General features: G+C 43.3%; 1 protein-coding gene across 1 annotated transcript in view; it reads right to left on the reverse strand.

The window, feature by feature from the left end:
* Positions 1 to 17,898, reverse strand: part of MKLN1 (muskelin 1) — a 189,370-nt gene that overhangs the window by 21,210 nt on the left and 150,262 nt on the right. Inside the window, exons 13-15 of the mRNA XM_065416326.1 lie at positions 5,473 to 5,620; positions 4,135 to 4,249; positions 49 to 188 (exon numbers count right to left, since the gene is read on the reverse strand). Of these exons, the coding sequence (XP_065272398.1) occupies positions 49 to 188; positions 4,135 to 4,249; positions 5,473 to 5,620 (403 nt within the window). The remainder of the gene's footprint in view (positions 1 to 48; positions 189 to 4,134; positions 4,250 to 5,472; positions 5,621 to 17,898) is intronic.

Genomic DNA, 17,898 nt, shown 5'->3' on the forward strand with positions numbered 1-17,898 from the left:
ACAACTTGTAATTAATCATCTCAAAAGAAGCCGTCTCCACTATTATACCTGTGCTTTCTTATGAGGTATTTGCAGTGTCTCAACAGGTATTCCTTCGAAGGCCGACAGAGCTTCAGTGACCAGAAGTCATCCAGCCTCATCTTCGGAGAGCAGGATTTGCCAGGATTTCCTCCAAACAAATAATGAACCTATGTAGGCCAGAGACAGTTTTTAAGTTGATATGTGCACATGTATTAAAACATTTACTGTACATTTGGCAAGTCACGTCTCTGAAGATGTTCTTCTACTACGTACACAGGTGGTGGGGGGGGGGGGGGGGTTGAAAACCTATTCCAAGTTATTACTAGGCTTGCTTCACTCTACTGAATCTGCTGATCAATAAATTGAGAAATAGTAATTCTCCTCAAGCTTTCTGTCTAGCATGATGAAAAATATAAGTCTGTGCTGTCAAAGACTAGTATGTGTCTTACTTTAAGATGATATCTTGAAATGATCTCTAATATCCATAAACTACATAACTTCTTTCAAATGTTCTTTAGGTTACTGCATCTATTGAAGAGAGAAGCCCACACTAATGCAACAGCCCTTCGAAGTGAATATGATAGTGGCTATGTGGAAGTAACAGTAGAAATTCAACCTTTTATTGTATATCATCTCCCAACACATTTTGCTCATTAGGCTTTTCTGGCACTGCTGCTCAGAAAGACTTATGGCATAATGACCTCTCAACAGTGACAGATTGCTAATATACTCTCCACTCTTGATCTCCAAGACCCTGACTCTGAAGTAGACTTAAACAATTATCTGCCAGAGGCAGAACACCAGTGTGTGGTAGAACCAAATTAAAGCATAACTACTATAGGGCCTAGGGCTCAGGTTCCTGGAGTCACATGACAACAGAATCTCTCTTTTGGTTGCAAAGAAAGTCTTGAAAACATAACTTTGCAGACAACCTGCAACAATGGTGCTCTGAAGTACTAACTATCCTAGTCATCCTAATGAGTTAACAACTTGGAAACCCACTACTCTGGAAGTGCCATCACCACAGCAGAGGGCATTGGGGGGGATCCTCACTGCTACCACTGAATTATGATTCTGATGGAGAGATGTGAGCAGCTCTCTGGGTTTGTGAGAGCAAAGTCCTCTCTTCTGAGTTAGGCCCCAACTCATCTGAAGACAAGGACCAGTGTACTAGGGCAGTGGTTCTCAACCGGGGGTCCAGGGGGGCTGTGAGCAGGTTTCAGGGGGTCCGCCAAGCAGGACCAGTGTTAGACTTGTTGGGGCCTAGGGCAGAAAGCCGACCGAAGTCCCACTGCATGGGGCTGAAGCCTGGGGCCCTGAGCCCCGCCGCCTGGGGCTGAAGCAGAAGCCTGAGCAACTTAAGCTTCGTGGTGTCCCCTGCGGCATGGGGCCCTGGGCAATTGCCCTGCTTGCTACCCCCTCACACCAGCCCTGGCTTTTATATGCAGAAAACCAGTTATTGTGGCACAAGTGGGCCATGTAGTTTTTATAGCATGTTTGGAGGGGCCTCAAAGAAAAAGGTTGAGAACCCCTGTTCTAGGGAGGCCTAAGAATGCTCAAAGGATAGTGATTGTGGGCTGATCCCAGTCCAGCAGAATGCTTTTAAGAGTAGACGTGTCAGGAGCTACCCACACAAACAGGGATGGGTCAACAGGGACTGTTAAGGCCCCCGACTGTCTTAATATGACCATAGTATATGGACAAATACTCAAGTAGCCTCTGGAAGGCCAGATTTGTTTTCATTATCTTATAATACAATAGCCTGGTTGTGAGATGTTCTACATGGCGAACTCCAACAGGCTTGTTCACTTCAGCTCCTACCTTAACTGGAGGCAAAGCAAAGAGCTAATGGGATAAAGCGTCAAATTGGAAAGGATGCATCCTGAAATGAACCAGCCCCACCCATGATTTCATAAATGATTGCTATTATTGCATTGGAACAGATAAAGCACCGATAAATATTATAATCCACTGTAAAGAGAGAAGAATTAATTGCACACAGCGAAAAATGGAAGGAAAAGCCAAGACACTGAAAATTAAGACATTTGAGAAAGCCCTTGTTCCCATCTCCCCGTTTTTGGTCAACTAGGGGTATACAAAAAGATTTATATGTATAAATAACAAGTACGGTGTACAGTTCACATTCTGCTGGTTTGCATCCGGCAGTACCATAAACTCAATGTTACAACTTTTAGTTTCTGACATCAGAAGGCCGTACAGGTAAGTCTTCCTACACACGCAAATTACTAGAAGCTGTGGCACTAATGACCAGTTAAATGATACAGCACTGGTAAATGCATTACAACATCTCTGCTCAAAGCCTCTATTTTTGCCAGCGCTAAGGGCAAGTTTTGAAAAATAAAATCCTGAAGTGCTTTCAACAACATGACAACTAAGATGTTTCCCTCTAATTATGAGGCTGAGTCCATGACCTCTTTACAATAAGGAGATGTAAAGCACAAGGAAAGTGGAAATCAAGTAGTATTGATTTTTTCCCCTTTTACTGGATTTAAAAAAAAACCACTTATTACCTGAAAACTCATCTGTTGAATACTAAATATCCCATAGAGGGTTCTGCAATTGCAGAGACTCAACATTTTCTCCTCCTCCATATATTCATCCCCCCTACCCAAAAAAAAATTCACTATTTTAGAGTCCATAGAAGGGAGACTCCTCATTTATATCAGGGGAGTCCAGAAAGGTCATTTGAACAGAGGCTTCTAAAACTATGTATGGCTTCTCATATAGAGTGAATTCAAGATAGGAACCATGATTCAGCAACCCGGTGGCACTTAGAATTCTGCTCTCAGTCTTGTATGGTCTATAACATTTAGGATATGTCTACATTGCAATCTAGAGGTGTGATTGCAGCATGGTTAGACACATGCTAGCTTTAACCATGCTAGCATGGCTAAAAATAACTGTGTATGTAGTGGCACGGGCTTTAATGCAGACTAGCAATGCAAGTACATACCCAGGGGTCCCCAGCATGCTTGAAAGCCTGCGCTGTAGCCTGCAATGCTGCATCCACACTGCTGTTCTCATCCATGCTGCAGCTGAGTTCTGGATTGCAGTACAGACCTATCCTTAAGTGACAGCAGTTATTTTACTTCACCAGTTGTCTATTCTGCACCAGTAGTTTGAATGACAAGTTTCCCCTGCACAAGCAATATTTATTCTTCCTAAATTAATACAAGATTTTAAAGTTTGGAGAATTTGAATTACATGCCCAAAAACTGCCTGCGTCTCACAATGCCATTTGCTGGGAGCCCACAAGATGGGTACGTGAAACGGAAAAGATTGCAACCACCCTCATTTGTACTATGCAATTGAATATGACAGCATAAGCCAGCCAGCATGTGCTGCTCCATATGGACTGAGCAGATCAAGACAGAGTGCTGCATGCATGGACTTGGCCTCCATGGGCTTTACTTATGTTTTAAACATGAGAATGTTTGTGACCTAACCTCACTACAGAACTTTACAGGCAGCATTTGTCCCATAGGCTGCTTTTTTGGCTGCCTCTAACTTAGCGCTATCATGCCTATTAATATTATAAAGCAGGGGTCGGCAACCTTTCAGAAGTGGTGTGCCGAGTCTTCATTTATTCACTCTGATTTAAGGTCTCGCGTGCCAGTAATACATTTTAACGTTTTTAGAAGGTCTCTTTCTATAAGTCTGTAATATATAACTAAACTATTGTTGTATGTAAAGTAAATAAGGTTTTTAAAATGTTTAAGAAGCTTCATTTAAAATTAAATTAAAATGCAGAGCCCCCCCGGACCAGTGGCCAGGACCCGGGCAGTGTGAGTGCCACTGAAAATCAGCTCGCATGCCGCCTTCGGCACATGTGCCATAGGTTGCCTACCCGTTATAAAGGAAGAAGCAGCTCAGTAACTTGTATGTTGAATTGATTCACCATCACCAGCAGATCTTCCCATCACCCATAGGGCCAAACTCAACTATTCGACGAAGCTAAGTGCATTACACCATGTCATATCATCAGCTTCTTCTTCATCACAGGCAAACACACAACCAGCTTATTTTTTAGATCTGCAGTTATGCCCACTAAATACAACTGAAATCTAGCACTCTGAAAATAGACATCCATACCTTGTGCAACTCATCATACACCAGCTGATGGGCAAACCTGGGGCAGGGCTCCTCCTCCTGAAGGCTTTTACTTGGATTATCTTTTGCTGCTTGATCGTTCTTATAGACACAAGACCTGGAACACAGGATAATATTCAAACATTCTCCCACTAGCAAATGAGAATTAGCTACAGATAAAACAAGAGGTTAGCGAAAGAGAAGGTTGCATAAAATGTGGGTGGTTGATTAAAACTCATTGTGTGCAAGGTAGGTATCTGGCTCCTTAATGGAGGGGCTGTGGGAGACTATCAGAGAAAAGGCAGGAGACAATGACCAATCCAGGGATCAGGGGGTCTTATTTATTAGTTTCAGTTTGCCCCACCTAATCCCAAATAAATGTACCATATAGGAAATGACTTCCTTGTGAACCACAGTTTTAGAACAACTGGATGGCAACCTTACTTCAAGTCTGGTGTCATATGAAACACCGTCACTTCCAAAGGGTAATATGTGATACAGCATCAGAATGTAATTATATTTGCTTTCCACAACCAACTCTCTATATAACTTTTCACGAGTGATGTACCCAAGTATTCGGATTCTAATATCTAAACTGTATTGTTAAATTTCTTCACCTAAATTTGGGTTACTGCTGATTATGTACTATATGTATTTTATGACTTTTAAAACAAACTTTGTATTTGTGGATAATCTAAGCACTATATCCAGATGTACAGACATTTCTTAACCCATGTATTATATAATTTTTTTTAACATTAGCTTTAATACTAAATTTAATAATTTTTTTTATTTCTACTGCAGCTACGTTTTGCCTTATGCATGGCAGCTGTTACAGTACTCAGTAGGCAAATGGTTAATTTGAAACTGCTATAACATTTTAATTACATAGGGCAAAATTTTCGAAGTACTTAAGTGATTTAGCAGCCCATGACCCATTAATTTCAGTGGGACAAGAACTTCACCCATTAATTTTCTGGGGTGGGGTAGTGGCACCCAATTGGTATACATCACACTAAACAGAAGTAAGAGGAGAGATTTGGATCAAAGATGCTATCTGGGAAGCGACCCTGGACCATACATTTTTAAAGGTCTCGTTGGAGGCCATCCCCCACCCACCCACCCACCCAGTAAAGCTGCAGGGAAACCAAGTTATCCAACTCAGTAGGATGAAAGCCTGAGTCAACCCTGCCTGCATCTGAACGTGTTGCAGGGGGAAGAGGCTTTTTAAGTATACTACTTTCCTACCATCCCACAAGCACACAATGGAATAACCTCCCTAATTTGTAAAAATTAGCAACAACTGCACCTTGCTTTCAGAGAAGCTTTTAATTTACTTACCAACTGTTCCTCACAATGTCATAAATCCAGAAAGAGTTCCTAACATTCTCTTCCCGTTTCTCTTTGTCTTTACTGAGCCCAGACAACACATGGATTTCATTCAGTTCTGGATCAATGGTGGCTCTCTGAGTGAAACCTGTCATAGGAACTGTTCAGTAAGAGAGAAAGTAAATGTTACATCCTAAACAGAATGACGGAAGCAGATATTGGAGAAGGGAGAATTGAAGGAATCCGATATACAATATGAAAATGAAATAACCTGCAAGCACAGAGTGTGCTTGTGAGGCATGGGGACCTCTATTTAGCTAGTTTGTTATTCCTTATTTGGCAGGGATTGGTTCTCTCTCATGTCCTGTACATTGCTGAGATATACTTGGCATTAAATAAATACTAAAGTAAATCCTTTGATTTACACCAAGAAGAACTTCTTTGCCTTTTAATTCCAAAGTAACAAGGTGCCTCATCTCTGCTAGAGGGAGAAGATTGCAAAGAACTAAGGGCAACTGCTTCATTTTGATAAAATTCAATAGGGCACAATTTTTTTTTTTAAACCAAGACAAGGAAGGGTTTTTGTTGTTGTTGTTGTTGTTGTTGTTTTTTAAAACACAGAGTTGCACCCGTTGAAGCTCAAGGTGTGGTTTTAAACAGTTAAATCAGTGCAAAAAGACTTTTTGGTTTAAACCAGGCTTATTTTGATTTAGTTTAAATCTATTAGCAACAAGTTTAGGCTAAACTGAAATGAAGGTGCCTGGACAGGGGTTTCTGCCAGTTTTACTATGAACTACGGCTGCTATCTCTCAGCAAGTGAGGTGCAAGATTCTATAACTGGATACTTTCTTGCTTTAAAGGGTTTGCGTGGGTGAATGTTCCCTTTTAGCAATGCTCTTTGTAGGAATTTTCTTGCTATTTTAAGATATATAGAGAGGTTACGCAGAAGATATGTGCAGACTCCTTTCCCCCCTCAATACTATATACACACACCTGCAGATAATTTTAGAGACAACCAAAATACGTATAAAAGTCAAATAGACTCATAGACTCATAGACTTTAAGGTCAGAAGGGACCAATATGGTCATCTAGTCTGACCTCCCGCATGATGCAGGCCACAAAAGCTGACCCACCCACAACAGAATATTCCAGCCTGCGAGCCCTGCCCTATGCTGCGGAGGAAGGCGAAAAACCTCCAGGGCCTCTGCCAATCTACCCTGGAGGAAAATTCCTTCCCGACCCCAAATATGGCGATCAGCAGTACCCCGAGCATACAGGCAAGATTCTACAGCCGGATCCTCATTTTACCCGCGATGGCACGTTAATGCCTAATTAACTAAAATCACGTTATCCCTTCAAACCATTCCCTCCATAAACTTATCAAGCCTAATCTTGAAGTCAGAAAGGTCTTTCGCCTCCACCGTTTCCCTCGGAAGGCTGTTCCAAAATTTCACCCCTCTGACGGTTAGAAACCTTCTTCTAATTTCAAGCCTAAACTTCCCCACGGCCAGTTTATATCCATTCGTTCTCGTGTCCACATTACTACTGAGCTGAAATAATTCCTCTCCCTCCTTGGTATTAATCCCTTTGATATATTTAAAGATAGCAATCATATCCCCCCTCAGCCTTCTTTTGGTTAGGCTAAACAAACCGAGCTCCTCGAGTCTCCTTTCATAGGAAAGGTTTTCCATTCCTCGGATCATCCTAGTGGCCCTTCTCTGTACCCGTTCCAGTTTGAGTTCATCCTTTTTAAACATAGGAGACCAGAACTGCACACAGTACTCCAAATGAGGTCTCACCAGCGCCTTGTATAACGGAAGCAGCACCTCCCTGTCCCTACTAGAAATACCTCGCCTGACGCATCCCAAAATCGCATTAGCTTTTTTCACAGCCACGTCACATTGCCGACTCATAGTCATCCTACGATCAACCAGGACTCCGAGGTCCTTCTCCTCCTCCGTCACTTCCAACCTATGCGTCCCTAACTTATAACTAAAATTCTTATTAGTCATCCCTAAATGCATCACCTTACACTTCTCACTATTAAATCTCATCCTATTATTTTTACTCCAATTTACAAGGTCATCCAAGTCTCCCTGCAGAATATCCCTATCCTTCTCCGAATTGGCAATACCTCCCAACTTTGTGTCATCCGCAAACTTTATCAGCCCACTCCTACATTCGGTTCCGAGGTCAGTAACGAATAGATTGAATAAAATCGGACCCAAAACCGAACCTTGAGGAACCCCACTGGTGACCTCCGTCCAACCCGACAGTTCCCCTTTCAGTACTACCCGTTGCAGTCTCCCCTTTAACCAGTTTTTTATCCACCTCTGGAATTTAATATCGATCCCCATCTTTTCCAATTTAACCAATAATTCCTCGTGCGGGACAGTATCAAACGCTTTACTAAAATCGAGGTAAATTAGATCCACCGCATTTCCTTTATCTAGAAGGTCTGTTACTTTCTCAAAGAAGGAGATCAAGTTGGTTTGGCACGATCTGCCTTTCGTAAACCCATGTTGTAATTTGTCCCAATTGCCATTCACCTCAAGGTCCTCAACTACTTTTTCCTTCAAAAATTTTTCCAAGACCTTGCATACTACAGAAGTTAAACTAACAGGTCTGTAGTTACCCGGGTCACTTTTTTTCCCCTTCTTAAAAATAGGAACCACATTAGCTATTTTCCAGTCCATCGGTACCACCCCCGAGTTTACAGATTTATTAAAAATTATCGCCAAGGGGCTTGCAATTTCTCGCGCCAGCTCCTTTAATATTCTAGGATGGAGATCATCCGGTCCGCCCGATTTAGTCCCATTTAGCTGGTCAAGCTTGGCTTCCACCTCTGATACTGTAATGTCAATCGCCCCTCCTTTATTCCCCTCTGTCCCGCTCCCTCTATTCCTAAACCCTTCATTAGCCTTATTAAATACTGACGCAAAATATTCATTTAGATATTGTGCCATGCCTAGATTATCCTTAATCTTCACTCCATTTACATGCTTCAGCGGTCCCACTTCCTCTTTCTTTGTTTTCTTCCTATTTATATGGCTATAAAACCTCTTACTATTGGATTTAATTCCGCTCGCGAGGTCCAACTCTACACGGCTTTTGGCCTTTCTCACCGCATCCCTACATGCTCTGACCTCAATAAGGTAGGTTTCCTTACCGATCTGCCCCCTCTTCCATTCTTTGTACGCTTTCTGTTTTTTCTTAATCGCCCCTTTGAGACGCCCGCTCATCCAGCTAGGTCTAATTCTCCTGCCTACTAACCGTTTCCCCTTTCTCGGGATGCAGGCCTCGGACAGCTCGTGCAACTTCAGCTTGAAATAATCCCAGGCCTCATCTGCCTTTAGCTCTCTAAGTATGTTAGCCCAATCCATTTCCCTAAGTAGTTGCCTTAGTTTATAAAAGTTGGCCTTTTTGAAATCGTAAACCTTAGTCACAGTTTTATTTCTGTTAATCCTTCCATTTAGTTTAAACCGAATTAGCTCATGGTCACTCGAGCCAAGGTTGTCCCCTACTAACATTTCCTCAACTAGGTCCTCACTACTCACCAGCACCAAATCTAAAATGGCATCCCCCCTCGTCGGTTCAGCTACTACTTGCTGAAGGAATTCATCTGCTAGCACGTCTAGGAACATCTGAGCCCTATTATTGTTACTAGCATTTGTTCCCCAATCTATGTCTGGGAAGTTAAAGTCCCCCATGATCACACAGCTCTTATTAGTTTTTACTTCCTTAAAAACATTAAATAGTTCTCTGTCCGCATCCAGGCTAGATCCCGGCGGTCTATAGCACACGCCAAGCAGTATCTCAGGGGAGGCTCTAGTAGTTCTTTTACCCAGTGTAATCATTGCCCAGACAGACTCTGTCTTATCCATTCCATCACTTATTATTTCTTTACATTTTAGTTCATTATTCACATACAGTGCCACACCCCCACCTTTACCTTTTTTCCGGTCATTCCTAAACAGCACATACCCTTCGATACCTGTACTCCAGTCATGACTACAGTTCCACCACGTTTCGGTTATTCCTACGATATCAGGTTTCATTTCTTGGACCAGGAGCTCCAGTTCCTCCATTTTGTTACCTAGGCTTCTCGCATTAGTGTATAAACATCTTACCGTATGCTGTCTGTCCTTTCTCCCATTAGTTATGCACTTTGGTACGGACCCCCTAGTGTCCATCCGCCCCGTCCTTCTAATGTCCAATTCCCTACCCCTATCTATATCTGTGCTTATCTCTCCGCCCTCATTTTCAGTGTTGGAATCTGGCGTGGAGATTAACTGGACATCTCCCAACCGTCTCCCCCAAGTTCCTAGTTTAAAGCCCTTTTGATGAGATGAGCCAGCCTTCCTCCCAGAAGTCTATTTCCTTCCCTACTCAGGTGAAGTCCATCCCGCGAGAACAGCTGTCTGTCCCCGAATGCCTCCCAGTGGCCATACATCCCAAAGCCCTCCTTATAGCACCACTCCCTCAGCCAGCTATTTATCCTCACAATTCTGTCTGCCCTTTGCTGTCCTTCTCTAGGAACAGGCAGAATCCCACTGAAGATAATCTGGGCCTCAACTTCCTTAAGCGTCGAATGTGAAATCAACATTCACAGTTTGTACCTGCATAATAAAGAGATGAAACTTAATTGAGAGGTGAAGGCCATACATGGTAGAAAAAGGGCCTCGAAGATTAAATGTGTAGCAAGGACCTCAAGAGTGTGTACCAAAGAACTAAAAGGTATAGCAGTCCTTTACATTATTCACAGATTTCAAGGCCAGAGAGGACCATTGTGATTATCTAGTCTAACATCTTATATAAAACAAGCCATAGAACTCCCCCATAATAATTCCTAGAGCATAGATTTTAGAAAAACATTATGTGCTACTACATCATAATTGTGAAAATGCTAATTACATCTCCTTTGATTAATTTTCTTCTATTTAATATTAAATGTTTGCCTTTTAAAACCATTAAATCATTTTAGATGGCACAAAGTAGAAAGACAGCTGAAAACCATACTAAGCATTCACCTCTTGAAAATGTGTTTTATGACTGGCTCACCATAATATAGGAGGTCTGCTGAGGAACCAAGGATATAACCCATTTTTCCTGAGTCCAGGGCCTTAACTACAAGAGCATCCTATACAGCAAATAGCACTTGTTTAATAAAGATCATCATCTGTGTTTGTGTCAATGCTTCCTAGAGGCAGGTATGTAGAAGTAGCCTCATTTTACAGAGAGTATGGCCAAGCACATAGCCACTGCCGCAGATATGTTAGTGGAAGAGACCTGGATCTCCCATAAGAGATACTTTAGTTCTACTTCCTGCTCTGGCAGCACTGATCTTGCATAATCTTTGGGTTACCTCATCTGTCAAATGGGGCCATAGGATACCTGGAGCCTTACTTAATAAGGGCTGTGATGCAAACAGATTAATGGTAGTCAGAAGAGGCGACACTCGAAGTCACGGTCTCATGACTCACAGACTAATACACTTTCCCGTAAACTATAGCGGGGTAGATAATAGCAGCGGTAGACAATAGGTAGACTGCAGGCCATATCCGGACAGCCAGATGCTTTTGAATGGAGCCAGAAATCTTTTTATTTACTTATTTTTTACTTTTATTTTCTCTGGAGTCTGGACCTTGCCTATACCTTGACCAAGAAATTTGGACAATGACCAGAGGCGGAAGTAAGCCGGTACGGTACGGTACGCCATGCCGGCAAGAGCCGGTACGTCATGCCGGACTGGACCGGCTTCTCTGACGGTGATTTAAAGGGCTCAGGGCTCCGGCCCCTGCGGGGAGCCCCGGGCCCTTTAAAGCGCCGCCCGAGCCCTGCTGCCGGCGCTCCGGTGGCGCTTTAAAGGGCCCAGGGCTCCTCCTGCAGCCGGGCTCAGGCGGGGATTTAAAGGGCCCAGGGCTCCTGCAACTGCAGGGAGCTCCAGGCCCTTTAAATTCCCGCCCGAGCCTGCCACCCTGGGGTAGCGGCGGCAGGGCTCCTGTGGTGATTTAAAGGGCCTGGAGCTCCTCAGAGGCTGGAGCCCCGGGACCTTTAATTTGCCCCTGAGCCCCAGGGCTCCCAGCCGCCTCTACAGCTGGTAGCTCCGGGGTGATTTAAAGGCCCTGGGGCTCCCAGCCACAGCCGGACCCCCAGGGCCTTTAAATCTTGAAAGGCCCCGCCTCTTCTGGCTGAGGCCACGCCCCTTCCTATTGAGGCCACGCCTCAAGGACTCCAGCATACCGGTAATTCCTTTAAGTTACTTTCACCCCTGACCATGACCAAAAATAACTGACTACCCCTAGACTACAGGGTACTGTGAGGAAGTTGTATTTTTTGCACTAAGAAAAATTGTGGTATGAACATCAAGGTATTCCTCTCTTTTCTACCTTCAGATTTAGAAACGTTGAAATACTGACGATTCCTGGAGGTTTCATTGTATGTAGTTCCCCGAAACAGCGTCATCAAATTAGCAGTTTGGCAGTCCTGTTTGTTGTGTAATTCTTATTTCCTGTTTCCCCAGGCAACCATCCTTTCAAATGCACTCATGACCAACACGTGATCTTTGTTTATCGATTCTGTTTGTCTCATTTTTCTTTCTGGGTCAGTTTACAAAGGCTGGTGAAGGTTTCTGGCTCTCAGTCAAGTTGCTTGGCAGGAGAACTCTCAAGGCGCTTACATGTTGCAAATTCTCCCTCCAATTAACTATGAAATTGCATACACGTATATACAATCTTGTGCTTCCTTGGAAGGGAAGCCCTGTGCTAACTACCTTTTTACATTATTATTAAACAATATACAGAATTGCATTTTACAAGTCTGTTTGCAACAGATTTTAGTATTATGCTTCACTATTTTCATATGCTGGGCCAGGAAAGTAACCTACACGGATTTAAAAAAAACTGGACAGTACTCATTTCTCTACAAAAATGTAAATAAGCCATTCAGTAAGTCTCATATTCAAATCTGTAGTCAGATAAAAACACAGACATACGTAATACATCTAGTTCACACTTGAATACGTACAACCCACCAGTGAAACTGCACATTTGAGCACCACTCAAAGTTCTTTCCAGGCTCCAGTTATGCTCCTCAGTGGAAAGCACAAGTCCTTGGAGATCTTTAACTAGCCTAGTCTTTCCCCGCTCCTACCCGTAGCTTTTGTCTCAATTTCCATGTCAAGTTTACGAGTGAAAGGTTGCCTCTAGCTGGCAGCAATACACATTTGAGCTGTTTCTGGCTTGTGCATCATCTTTAGTGATAAGTAGAATTTGGTCAGAAATGTCATCTATGCAACACTACTATCTTCTGCCTTGCAACTGAGGGGAAAATTGGCCCAAAGGCCCAGTACCTCACTCTCCCGTACCTGTGTTGGCTCTGTAGGACTACCCAGAGTAATGAACAGTTAAAAAAAATAGTGCATATATACACACAACAGACTCTGAGGTCAGAGCTACATTATAATACAATTGAGAGGAATATGATGCATGTATTATGTTACTGTTCATATTGGAAGTATATGGACTTGTTTATAGAGAGGTAGAGTAAGTCAGTAAAATGTGATTTGTGGGGGGTTAGATATGTTAAAGAATCTCTTACTCTGACATTTCTTTGCTTTTAAGGGCTTATGTGGGTGGCTTTTCCCTTAACAGAAACCATTTATGGTTGCTTCCAATTTTTGTCTTTGTGCGAACATAAATATATTCAGAATAAAAGAGGGTGAGAAAACTGGGATCCTGGAAGCACAGAATAGTTAGTTATAAACTCCCTCTTTAAATGCTGTTGTAAAACACCTGCATTGTTCCTTTGGCCTAGGAGTGATTCTCTGTAGTGTATGAAGGATACTATATAAAGTTAGTTTATTGTATTTATATGAAGAAGAAGAAAATCTTTGAGGAAAGGTCATCCTGTAAGAGCAAAGAAAATACAAAGCTTATTGGCAAAGGTAAAGAACAAAAGGGAGTAAGACCAGATGAGATCCACTCAAGGTGAAATTTCAGGGTTCACCTAGAATGAGAATCAAAAATAGATCAAATTCACTCAACACTTCCTCCCCCTCAAAAGTGTCAGTCAACCACCTCCTGACAAAAGGTTCAAAATGGAGGGAGTTTGGAGATGGATAGGAGATAGGCCGCTCACCACAGTATTGGTGTTTTAACATGGGGAAAGAGGTGGGACAGATAACCGCAGAACTAGAACCTCACACCTTGACCACACACACAAGCTGTACTGCTTCAATTCACTCAGCTTAGAAACTGAAGTGGTTAAACACACAAGTTTGTGTTGAGACAAGGCCTTTTACTCAATCCTTTACAGAGGAAGAGAATGAGAAAGTAAAAATATTATTGCAACACAATGAAAAAAAAGGCTTTGGACTGAACAAGTTCCTGAAAACAACAAAATTGATCAGACAGCAGTGGAACTAGGGCACACTAATTGGAAGATGCTGGGTAGAGTAATATTTCAGCCTAGAAAACATTAAAACCTTTAAGGGTGTTTACCAGATGTTTGTTTGATTCCTATCAATGAGCACAAAAACATATAAACCACCAACCTGTATGAAAAACTAACTGTTCCGATAGGAGGTTCAACAACTTCATTATCTACATCTGCAGCACACAATGTATTAAGTACTTGATGGTAATTAAACTATAATGTAGTAACCTCAGTCATTTGAGGGGTACACATGAGTAGTGAGCTTCTGAAAAGGTGTTCTTGGGTATTCAGCCAACAAAAGTCTCTTTAAAAGGACATTTAAAAACATAAGTGCATGTAAAAATATTAAACCCTTACTAAGACAACAATTACTTGCTTGGGATCTACCATTCTGATGTCTTCTCATAGCACGTGATGATCAATATGGGGACAAATTTTCTCCTGCATCAAAATACATTCAGGATAAGGAGAGTGCGTAGCTGTTCTAATTTACCCCAAACGATTATGATCCCACAAGGAGTATATATGCTCAGAATTGCTGTTCAGAAGTTCTGTTCCACCGCTCCCTACCTCTCCCCCCCCCCCCCCCCAACTACACTGGGCGGGAGGCAGCTGACACTGGAGAGGACTCCACTGGTTTCACACCTGCTGAGAATTCCCTCACGTGGTCAACTACAGCCAGTTCACATCTCCTCTGAGCCACTCAGGTGGTTCAAAGGGTACAGAACTGGGGCTCAGAAACTGGCCCATGACGTTTTGTGCCATGCATTCACAGAAGCCACTGGGCTCTCAATGCTTAAATCAACACTAAATCAAGGAAATAAGCCCATCTAATAGATGGAGGATGTTTTCATGGATTATCTCCATTATTTGTCAGCTCAATGTCCAATTGCTCAGAATAAGAAGACTGCAACAGGTGACTGCGATAAAGTTTTACAGTTCAGAATTTCCCTCAGAAACTGTTTATAATATAATGGTAAAAACAAACATTAGATTATTAGCAGCATGTACGGTGCAACCTTCCACATCTTGGAAATTGGCATATTTCTGAAACAGGAGGATGTAACCTGAGCTCTGCTACAGCGAGCCTTGATGTTCAGTGGGAGAAGTACATCAACCTACTGGCAACACAGTGAGATACACTGCGTTATCCACGCAAGATATTCTTTGTGATGAGATGGCCTGGCCTTTGGAATGGCCAGAGATAGCCAAAAATAAATGGGAAGACAGTGAATGGTTTGGTTCTGTTGATGTAGTAAAGTAAGACTCTAGAATCATCCAGTATACATGTGGCTTCAGAGAGACGACAGATCCATTTGAATCAGTCGCTTAATGTAACTCAGACCTACTTGGCGAAAGACCTAGTATGTGCTTTCAACATTACCATGTCCCTGTGAAACATTGTGTAGGGAGGTCAGCCATAAATCCTTGGCGCTCACTCATTCTCCCGGGCAAAGTGATAACTATAATAGCCATCTGCAGAGTGAGATGAAGTAAGAAGCATTCTGAAAGGGGTTCAAAAGGAGTTTCAAGAGGACAATGCTGAAGTCCCAGGCAGAAGCAGGTTTTCTAACCTGTGGGTAAATATGTAGCAGACCCCTGAGGAACTTCAATATCATCAGGTGGGAAAAGACTTGCACAACTGCATGGCAGATGGGAACACTGAGAATGTGCGAGGTGAACCTTAGTGAAGCTCAGTGAAGGATTAGAGTGTTTTACGTGCAGCAAGTCATTGAGGATCTTCAGTATTGTAGCCTGCAGAGAATCCAGGCCATGTTGGGATGCCCATATAGAGAACTACTTCCATTTTGATAAATCATTTTTCTTGGTGGACATCCCTGCTCTGAACCAGAATCTCCTGAATTTGTCCGGAGCAGTCCCTATCCATGGTACCTAACCAACCAACATCCAGTCTGTTAGATGGAGGGCCTTTGGAACTGGGTAGAGTACCTTACCATAGTGTTGTAAAATCAGGTCCAGGTAGTTCTAACACTTGGCATTGTCCTTTGCGATAAACAGATCACAGGAACCCCAGGACATTTATGTGAATTCTCATGTCTTTTGTGAACCAGGTCAGATGCCAAACCTGTCCCTGAAGTGTCTGATTAGAGTCTGTCGTCTTATGTTCTTGGGTTCTAGACACCATCCCAGTTCTGCAAGGATGTGAGGTGGCATCAAGTCCTTTCTGTCCATCCAGTGATTGATGGGAGAGAAGACTGACTTGAGCCTGAGTTGCAAGGGTTGCAGGTGAGGTATGGCAAGCAACATCACGTATATGCACGCCACCATACAGCCTAACATTCCAAGACAAGTCTGTATATTGTAGCCAGGCTTGATTTTATCTTGCGTAATACCAATTATAAGGACAGGAACCTGTTTGGCAAGTACGCTCTCTAGCTCCCATTAAGTTTTGGGGGAATGAAGTGATATTTCTTAGTTCAGTAGGAGACCCAGCTGGCTGGCTGGCTGGAGGGAGAGTGTGAGTGTGAGAGTGTGAGAGTAAGTAAAATCTAGGCTTTAAAATCTAGGCTTGTTACAGTCTCCTGCTGGAATCTGCCCTGATCAGCCAATCAATTTACAGGTAGATGTGGATGCCCCATCTCCTCAGGTGCATGCACCACCACCACCAGGCACATTTTGCAAAAACTCTCGGGCCAATGGAGTGTCTGAAGGGAAGTGCCGTGTACTGGTAGTCATTTGGCTGCAGAGTGAATCCCAAGTACTTTCTGTGGGTCAGTGGATGGCCACTTGTAATTATGTGTCCTACAAGCTGAGAACCATGAACCGGTTTTAAGTCTGCTGAAAAGGAATGGTGGAGGCAAGCTTTATCATTCTGAAACTCAGGTGGCATATGTATTTGTTCATTCTCCTCAGGTCTAGGACAGGAGGAAGACTCCCCCTTCTTCAGGGGGAGGAAATATTAGGAGTAAAAACCTACTCCCCTGTACACCTGAGGTACCAGCTCTATGGCTCTCAGATGTAGCAACAGGGCCACTTTTTGCAACAGGCTCTCCTGAGAAGGGATCCTGAAGAGGGCTAGGGAAGCAGGTAGGATAGGGAGTAAGTGTGGGAATGAAGCCAATGGCAGCCATGGGAAATGATGTCCAACATCCACTTTCTGTTGTAAGAGTAGACCACGCCCAGTGGAAAGGGGCACGGCCATCGCAAGCATCAGAGCTCCACATTCCCGTCAAACGGTCTGCCTCTGTGATGCTGCAGGGGGAATGACTGAGGACAACAACGGGTGTCTCCTGCAGTAGTGAGATCTTTTTCTTGGCGGGTACTCTGGCTGTCTGCTCTGGGAGTAGGACTAGGTCTTCTGCTATGATTGACAATTACAGTGCTTTCCATGAGAGCGAGCGAGAGAGAGTGTGAGTGTCCCAAAAGGATCATAGCGTGGCCCTCGAGCCTTTCAGCAAATGGAGCACTTCATCTAAAGAGCTGGAAGCTCTTCAGGCATAAGGCATATTGCTATAGAGCTACACCCCTTCAAAGGGAAGGTCCTATTTTGGGATGCCTGATGCTAGCTGCCATGAAAAGTTAGTGTCTTATTTAATGTGTCCATGGCCACTTACAGAGCTGTCCTGGCCACCATTTGGTCCTCTTATGATCCCCTTCAGTTCCTCCCTGTTCTCCTGTGGGATTTTGGACAGGAAGGGAATTACTCTCTTTTAGGTGAGGAAGTTACATTGTATGAACAGCCTGGTAGTTTGCAACACGGAGCTACAATGAGATGGAGGAATATACTTTACTGCCAAAACTTGTTTGGATCCTTCTGCTTTGGGCTGCCTTTTTGGAAGTGAACTTTTTTTGGATTCCCGATGCCATCAGAAACCCAGGATCTGGGCATGCACCAAAGTGACAGAAGTGCTTTGGAGGCAGCAGGTAGCTCTTTCCCCCACTTGCTTAGATGCAAAGGCCAGAGTATCCAGGGTCTGCCACAGCCCCTTCACTAGCTTGAATAAGCCCTTGTTGAGTAGAAGGGAGATCCTGGCTGAGCT

Source organism: Emys orbicularis, chromosome 1 (assembly GCF_028017835.1).
Source record: "Emys orbicularis isolate rEmyOrb1 chromosome 1, rEmyOrb1.hap1, whole genome shotgun sequence".
Classification (NCBI taxonomy): Eukaryota; Metazoa; Chordata; order Testudines; family Emydidae; genus Emys; species Emys orbicularis.